This window comes from Mesitornis unicolor, unplaced genomic scaffold (assembly GCF_000695765.1).
Source record: "Mesitornis unicolor isolate BGI_N332 unplaced genomic scaffold, ASM69576v1 scaffold32669, whole genome shotgun sequence".
NCBI classification, from domain to species: Eukaryota; Metazoa; Chordata; class Aves; order Mesitornithiformes; family Mesitornithidae; genus Mesitornis; species Mesitornis unicolor.
In genome coordinates, this window is record NW_010209862.1 from 467 (window position 1) to 8720 (window position 8254).

The window sequence follows — 8254 nt, forward strand, 5'->3', positions numbered from 1 at the left end:
GTGCGGGAGGTCTTTGATTCGGATTTGCTGTGTGCAGTGAAAGCACTCTTTAAGTAGAGCAGAGAGCTCTGTCCCACTGCACGTTTCCCTTCTTTTTGGGGTGGCTTGGGCTGTGGGTGTTGTGGCCAGGGCAGCTTCCTCCCCTTGGCCTCAGGGTGGGTGTTGGACGTGGAGCAGAGCGTTCCTGGTGTGCCTGCACGTTGGACCCGAGCAGTGCACAGCTGGCTGGGGGGCAAATGAACACAGTGTAAAGCAAAACCAAGGGCCAGCAGCCTCTACCTTTGGTTGGGGAGATGAGGAGACAGGCTTGCAAATGTAATATTGCTTCCCTTTCCCTTGAGCTGTTAATTCACCTTGAGCTGCAGCCTCCTCCTGCTTCTACCCTCGGTTCTGGCTGCCTTTGCTCACCCACACTTGGCAGTCCCAGCGCACCTCGTTCCCCTCCACAGCCCCAGTGCTGCATTTCCCACAGGGCTCTGCCATGTGCAGTGTCATGAGGGGGCTTTATTTCTATCCGATATGTTTAATCTTTGTGGTTCTGTGTTGCTTCCCCAGGTGCTGGGAGCCATGGCAAACAAGGTGCTGTGCATCGGTGACCAGGTCATCCTGGAAGAAGCTGTCAATGAGACGTACGTTCCCACCGAGCAAGGTAACCGATGCCTGCCCAGTCCACCTCCCTGCTCTACCAGTGTGCTTGGATGTCCTTGCTTCCACAGGGCCACATTGGCAGCTTCCTCTCAGGATCAGGGTTTCCCGGTGTGCCCACTGCTTTAGCCAAGGAGACTGGAGCTGCTGTGTAGTGCCTGGTGTGTAATGCCAACACGGGCTCCTCTTCTGTTTTCCTAGAAGTCCAGGATTTTGCACGGGAGATCGGGATTGACCCTGAGAAGGAGCCGGAGCTGCTATGGCTGGCCAGAGAAGGCATCGTGGCCCCGTTACCACCCGAGTGGAGGCCCTGGTGAGAGCCCTGCCCTTCCCCTGCTGCGTGCTGCCCGTGTGGCTGGCAGAGCGGGCACCGGCTGGTGAGGGTGATGGCGCAGCAGATGTGCGTCCTGTGCGTGGGCAAGGGCTGTCATCTTCTCGTGCTTTCCTTTTGCCGTGCAGCCAGGACACCAGTGGCGATATCTACTACTTCAACTTTGTTAACGGCCAGTCCACGTGGGACCACCCCTGCGATGAGCACTACCGAGAGCTTGTCATGCAGGAGCGAGAGAAGCTGCTGGCGCGCGCCAGCTTGAAAAAGAAAGAGAAGAAGAAGAAGAAAGAGAAGAAAAAGAAAGACAAGAAGGAGAAGCAGTCACTGAAGCAGCCCACTGTGAGTAGGCTCCACCGCTGGGGAGGAGCGAGAGGGCTGGGTGGAGGATGCACCAGTGGCTCTGAACTGGGGGATCTGTGCTGGTTGCTGCTTTGGGGATTGAAAGAGTCATCCCTGACAAGGGATCCCATCCAGCAGGGTTGAGTTGGATGAAATCTGTTAGAAATGGGGTCACAAAACCCACAAAGGGTGGTGCAGATTGCCTTCCGTGGAGAGGACAAGTGGTGTTCACGCAGTGTCCATGCACGCGTTCCTGTGGTATCTGGACACCGAACACGGGTGTAGATGTGCAGGGTTAGCCTGCTTTGGTGATGGGCGCACCTAGAAATGTCGCTTTCTCTTCCTCTGTGAATAGCTGGGCCATTTGGCTCTGTTTTGCCCAGACTTTTCCCTCTGCTGCCTATAACAGGGTCCTGCCCTTCACCGGGAAGAGGGTTCCAGGTTGGTTTGTCATTGACCATAAGTAATTGCCTCAATTTAATGAGAACTTACCAAATCTCCTGTTCTGAAGGAAACAGAACCTGAAAGGTCACTGTATATTAATGTTAACGAATTGCTCGGCTCTGTGGTTGCTGGTACCCAGCTGTGGCTCCACCAGATCGTGCTCAGGTAGCTGCTAAGAAGTATGACTATAAATATCAGATAAACTGCAGATTATCCTGGAAGTTTTAATTAGCCCGGTGGAAGTGAGTTTATCTTTGCCGAAGGACAGCTCACGTCCTCTGCTCTGTGCATGCAGTTAATGGCCATCTGGGCTTATCTAATTATTTCCTGCAGAATGTGTGATTTATTCTGTTATCGTTGCTGTGGCAGCGACTCGGTGGAAGAAGGATCAGTGCGTATTCATCTCCCTCTCCCCATCCCTCAGTGTGAAATAGCTGTCTCCATCTACGGTCTTGCACAGACAGAGCGCAGGAGCTGTGATTTCTGGATGTACCCACATGCTCTGCTGAAGCAGCAGGGCTTGCTGTGCCTGCGAGCTGCAGAGCAAATCCTAGCGCAGTTTGCTTCTAGCGTAACCTGTGCGGTGTCTGACGGGTGACACTGCTTGAGCGGGGAGTGACACCAAGTCAGAGGGAGCAGTCGCACTCCTGGGTGAAGACAGCTTGATGTCAAGGGCGCGTTGCTCAGGGGTGAGGGTGCTGGATGGCTCCCAGGGCTCTGAAACGGCGAGGGGTGTTCAGGAGCTGCTGTCTGCTGCTTCTGGCCTTCCCCCCTGATGTGAGGTGAGGAAGCAGCCCGGCTTTCGGTCTAAAAAGAGGTGGTGATTGCAGCTTGTGCAGGCTTCCGGCCATCAGTGGTTTCTGCTTCGCTCATTTCGCGCTGCACAGGGTGGCAGAGCAGACAGAGGTGAAGCTGCCCGGGTTGCCTCGGGGCTGTGGTGGTGGGTAGGAGCCTCTCCTGGAGGGTGCTGCGTGGGGGTGCGCTCAAATATGTGGGGGTCTCCTGCTTCAGTTTTGGAGTAACGCCCATTGGTTTTCTGAACCGCCTCACTGCTGTGAGGCAAATCGCCGATTCAGGTGGGTGTTTGGAAGGCAAAACGCGAGCAAACCAAACCAGTATTCCTCGTGTCTCACGTGCGTCCCTTCTGCTCCCCCCAGGTCTTGGACACCCTGCTACCACCCATCCAGGTGCCCGTGGGGCCCCTGGCTCCGCTGCGCGGATTTTCGCCATCTCCCGCTGGCATCCTTCAAGGGTCGCTGAACCTGGAGCTGGGCAGCTCGCTGGACTCCAGCCTTGTCTCCAGAGCAGGAGTGCAGGTACGGCTCTGTCTTCTCGGGGAGCAAACTGCAGCAGATCACAGGCAGGGCAGCTTAAACAGAACTATTTGTGATCTCCCATCGATTTTAAGATACTCTTGACTGTTAGAAAAATCCTGCTTCCCTACTCTCTTGCACTCTCTTTCTTTCTTTTTCCTATTTCCAGGCATCCCAGTGCTAGATTTGTGGTGACCTCTCTTCTGCTGTGTTTAGCAGATTTAAAGAGAATTGCTTCCATTACTGCTGGGAGGGGAAAGTCTGTTAAGTTCATTTTGATTTGTGTCCAAATGAAGCGTGTCGTACAGTACACATAATGTAATCTAATAAATAAAATATTCACTCGACTATTATCTGCCGAGATGAAAAAATTAAACCGTTTTCTGGATGAATGTAAGATTTACAATCAAGCCAAATGATTATTCATAGGATGTGACCTTTGGGTCAACAAAACAAACGCATTAAGTGGTAACAAAGCAATCTTAAAGGAAGACACAAGCATACACGTGCAAAACAGTACACAAATCAACCCTGAAGGCTTTCCTCGTGTAGGTCTTGTCACTGGTGACTTCAAACACTGTTTTGTCTCGACCGAGCCCTTGTTTTGAGGCACAGGCGGGTTTTGCAGATGTGCTTCTTTAGGATGGGAGCTCCTTTGGTGTAAGGGGAAGTGTGGCCCCGTAAAGAGTGTGTCATCTGCAGAGGGAGGGCAGCAGTGCAACCCCGAGCACCTTCTCAGAGTTCAGCAGCTTCCCGGGCAGTGTCCCAGTCCGTGTGCCTGGGTGGGTTTGCATCTCCTCTTTCTCACTGCCCTTTCTTCCCACCTTCGCAGCCTGCAGAGCCCTGTAAGGCCATCAGCCCGGCCAAGAAGTTGCTGGGCTTGGTCTGTGAAGAGAAGAGCTCCTTGAACACAGCGGCTCGAGATCAAGGGAGGAAGGAAGAGGACGAAAGTGAGAATGAGGTAGGCTGTGAGCCTTGGCTCTTGGTGTGTCAGTGACCGCAGTGCATGTAGCCGCAAGGAGTGAAGAGCTGTGATGCTCCCCCAGCGCTGGCTGATTGACCGTGGCTGTCCTGTTTGACCCTGGGCCTTAATTTGTGCTGTGTTTGCTCTGTGTGGTTGGTGGCCAAAAAGCATCTCATCCTGTTTTCTCCTTGTGCTCCCTATAAATCAATGTCTGCTGTGATGTATTTCTGAAACGAAATGGCAGTAGGCGTATTGCCCTGGTGTATTGCCGTGGCTCTGCTGCCTTACTTTGCTGATGAGGAGCCCCCGTTCCTCCTGTGGGTCTGCAGAGGTCACCACTCACTGTTGGCCGTTTCCTTTTTTAATACCTTTAGAGTCTCCACGGGACAGCAGAACTGCTCAAAAAGCTGGGCGTGGACATCAACACCTTGGGCATCAGCTTGGACTCCGAGGTAAGAGCGGGCGATGGGAGACGGGCAGAAGAGGAGCTGTGGCAGTGCCAGCCAGGAGAGGTGCCTGAGGGATGACTTTTGTGTCCCTTGGGAGCAGCACCAACCCGGAGTGGGGCTGAGGGAGTGTATGAGAAGCCAGATGAGGTCTGCAGGCGACAGCAGTGTGGGTGTTGAAGGCAGGTTTGTGCTTGAAGAAGAATGCTTGCAGTTTGGTTTGAGGATTCAGCATCTTTGCCCAGTGTGGATCTTTGTTTCTTTCTGGATGCAGAAAGAGAAACTTAAAGCTGTATAGGTGTGATGGGTGAGCTGGAAATCGGCTCTTCCAAGGAACAGCAGAAAAGGGTCTCAGGTCGGAGGGGCGCACTGGTGGAAGGAAGGCTGCTTGAGGCACGGTTTGCTTCCTCATCGTGTTTTAGTGCGTGTGGAAGGAAGGCTCATCCTCAGCTGAAGCTGTGGTGGAGGCACTGGGGAGAGGAGGGGAGAATTCCTCTGGAAACGCCGTTCCTGCAACTGAGAATCTCTTGGAGGCTTTTCCGTGGACCTCCCGTGGCCACTGACCTGTGGCAACCCCAAAGCTGTTTTCTCCTGCGCTGCCGACCGGTGCCGAGGCTCAGATGCAGAGCCTGGTGCGCGCCTGGCCTCGTGCAGATGCTTCGCTTGCTCCGCGGGTGCGCGCTCTGCCTGCGCTCTCTTAGTGAGCAGGCTCGGGATGACAAGGGCACAATGGGAAGTGCGCCGCAAGCAGCTCTGCTGATTTGGCCCCACTGTCTGTGCTGACACTAATCCCTTCTTGCCGCTTTGAAAATTCTGTTCCAGTATCTGAAAGGCAAATTAATTTCTTTTAAAGTGGTTTACAGTATTTCCCTTATCCTTTTCACAGCATACAAGAATTAAGCTGTAAAGCACTTTGCTGGAGAACCCATTCACGGTGCTGGGCAGAGGCTTATGCTAAAGTGGATGTGAGAAAGAAAGGCCCGACTCTCATTTCCAAACAAGCAATTTGTCACTGAAATGTTAATGTGTCAGGAACAAAAGCTGTCTCGGCGTTTCAGTGGCGGCAGGGCTTCAGGAATCCATGAGGAAATGGCAATTGCTGCCCAGCAGCCGGGTGCTGCTAACCCAGACGGGTGAAACCTTCGTCCTGGTGAGACTTCGGTGCCCCGCTGGAAGATACAATTCCGTTGTGGTGCCATGAGATGGCAGCAGAAAGGCGTTGGTGTGAGCAAGCCGCAGCCCCAGCCGTTCTCCAGCTTCCTTACAAAATGGAGAGAAGGAAGGATTTGTATAGCAAGCCCCACAGGGCTGACGTCTAAGCAGTAATGGGGTGAGGTGATGGAAAAGCTGGCTTCAGGTAGCCTGGGGATCGGGGTTGAATACCTGTGTTCAAAGGAGATCAGCACGTGGGTTTGGTGACTTGCTGACACAGCAGGATCTTGAGTGAGAGCGGAGGCAGGCGCCAAGAGGAGAAGGTCTGGCAGCATTTGTGGGTGTCTGGGGAGAGCGTCCCATGGCAGCAGAAGTGATCCCCCGTGCAGTGCTCACAGCCTGGGAGGTGCAGTACTCTGTCCTCTGTACAGGGCAGTCGCTGGCTTAACACTGGGAGTCCAGGGGTGCTACGTGTGATGGGAAACTGCCGTGCCAGGCCTGCGTACCAGATGGAGAGGTGTGAAAGGGAGCTGTCTCTGTGAATAAACACGGTGCAACACAGCCTGTGCCCTGCTGCGGAGCTGGGTGTGCAGGAAGCAGTGCTGCTGGCTCCCAGGAAATGAAGACATCAGTGAAAGGGCAGGATGGCTGCTGTGTTCACAGCCTTGTGCTCTGCCGTGCCGGGGGAGCGTGGCTGAGAGCTGAGTCCTGAGCAGGACGAGTCTGGTACCACAGCCAGCTCGTGGAGCCGGGCTGCAGGAAAAGCAGCAGCAGCAGCAAGGCACGCAGAGCACAAGGTTTGGTGTTTGGGAGTCACTTCCTGCTCAGAGGGGTGGTGGGAAGGTTTTTACCAGTGGCTGGTACCCACCCGCTAGGAGAACAAGAGGAGCCAAACTGCGGCAGCCAGTTCGCTGATGGCGCTGAAGTGGATCTCCAGCCGCAGAGGAGTCCCGAGGAGGAAGCTGGTAGCCTGCGAGAGGTGATGGTGGCTCTGGCATCGCGGTGCTGCTCTCCCGATGTCGCCCGAGCTCTGCATGCAGTAGGCAGCTTCCAGTGGCGTGGTGTGGATCCGCTGCTTGCTTGGCTCGCTCGCTTTGCTGGTTCAGGCATTACACGCATGGAGAGAGGTGTGAAGCAAGGCGCGGGCATGGCAGCTTTCAAAGCCGGTCTGTGTGTAGTAGGTTTTTGTCTCTCAAAGGTAGAAAGAATGTGAATGTGTTGTTTGTAACCTCTGCTGACCAAGCACCGAACTGGAGAGGGGCCCTAAGCTTTCGGTTATTGCTCGGTGAGTTGCAGGTGAGGGTCTGGACTGCAGCTCTGTGGAAAGTGGCCGGTGATTAGATTGCTATGTCCTCCTCGGCAGCGTGATGGATGGCGCACTCAGCCCTGAGAAGGTCTCTCAGACGAATGATGTGCCGAGAGATGCTCTTTGGTTTGCCGCAGCTCTGGGTTTAAAGCTGACAGCATTCCAGTTGCACTTTGATAAAAATACCCCGTTAAAATATGCGCTCTGTGTACGGTACACGCTGTACGCAGGCTGCAGCTAATGTTTGACAAGGCTCCGCAGCATTAATAAAACAGTGCGAAAGTAGGACGTGCTAGCGGTTTTGTTTGCATACTGATGAGGGAACCTTTTCCTGCTCCCTCCTGGCTGCTGCACTCTGTGAGCTTTGTGGGCCTCCCCGCTGCTGGGAGAGGGAGCCAAACCTTTGGGTGACTGAGCCTTAATTTGGGATGGTTTTTCCCTAGACCAGTGGACTCTCCCGTTTGCCCAGCGTGTTAACTGGTCACGGTCCTGCTCTGAGCTCAGGGGTGGCATCAGCCAGCGCCTGCCCCCGAGTCTGTCCTGCTGGAAGGTGGGCTCATTGCATCCTGCCCACTCTCTGGGTATAACTTCAAGTTAAATGTCCGGCAGTGGTCCCTTGCAAACCTCTGTCTCGCTGCACAGATCCAGTGTGGAAGTGTAAACGGGTATGCTGCAGAGCACGTAGGGTGCTCCCAGGGCTGGTGGGCCTTGCAGCAGCCACCCCTAACTCATCCACAGAGACTGTGTTTAAAAAAGCAACAGATTACAAAAGTCTGAACCCAAGAAAGAAGTGTGTTGATCTTAATGGAGTTGTCTTTGACAGAGGCTGTATGAAAAGGAGTCAAGCTGGTCTTTAGTCACCCAAAGCTTTGTGGTTTTGCTGCTTGCTGTAGGAGAGCCCATGCTATTTTTGACTCCTGCATCCTCCCGGTGAGGGGTACAGCATGTTATAGCTGTAATTGTTTGACTTGCTGCCTAGAATGAGTCTCTAAAGTCGAGATACCCTGAAGAAGGGCAAGAGCTCTCCCTGGATTCTGACGCTGCGTGCCCTCCGACTCCAGACCAAGTCCTTCCTGGGGATGCTGACAGCAGCCTGTCTGGCCAGAGCAAGGAGGAGCCCAATGGGGCACTTGCTGGGAATGAAGTCCTGGCCCAGCAGGGTGCTGCGGTGGAAGGTGACGTCTCTGCAGCCGAGGAGGTGCCGCAGCCTGTGGGGGAAAGGAGCGCAGCAGGGACAGATGTGCCCAGCGGTGCTGGGCAGCCTGGGGCCGCAGCCCCCGCTGCCGAGGAGGACGAGCTGGCGAGCCTGGCTGG

The 8254-nt window shown here is 54.4% G+C and overlaps 1 protein-coding gene across 1 annotated transcript in view; it reads left to right on the forward strand.

The window, feature by feature from the left end:
• Positions 1–567: 567 nt before the first annotated feature.
• Positions 568–8254, forward strand: part of CEP164 (centrosomal protein 164kDa) — a 28778-nt gene continuing 21091 nt past the window's right edge. Inside the window, exons 1-8 of the mRNA XM_010192999.1 lie at positions 568–649; positions 847–958; positions 1105–1315; positions 2917–3075; positions 4411–4488; positions 6351–6360; positions 6513–6613; positions 7920–8249. Coding sequence (XP_010191301.1) covers positions 568–649; positions 847–958; positions 1105–1315; positions 2917–3075; positions 4411–4488; positions 6351–6360; positions 6513–6613; positions 7920–8249 — 1083 coding nt within the window. The remainder of the gene's footprint in view (positions 650–846; positions 959–1104; positions 1316–2916; positions 3076–4410; positions 4489–6350; positions 6361–6512; positions 6614–7919; positions 8250–8254) is intronic.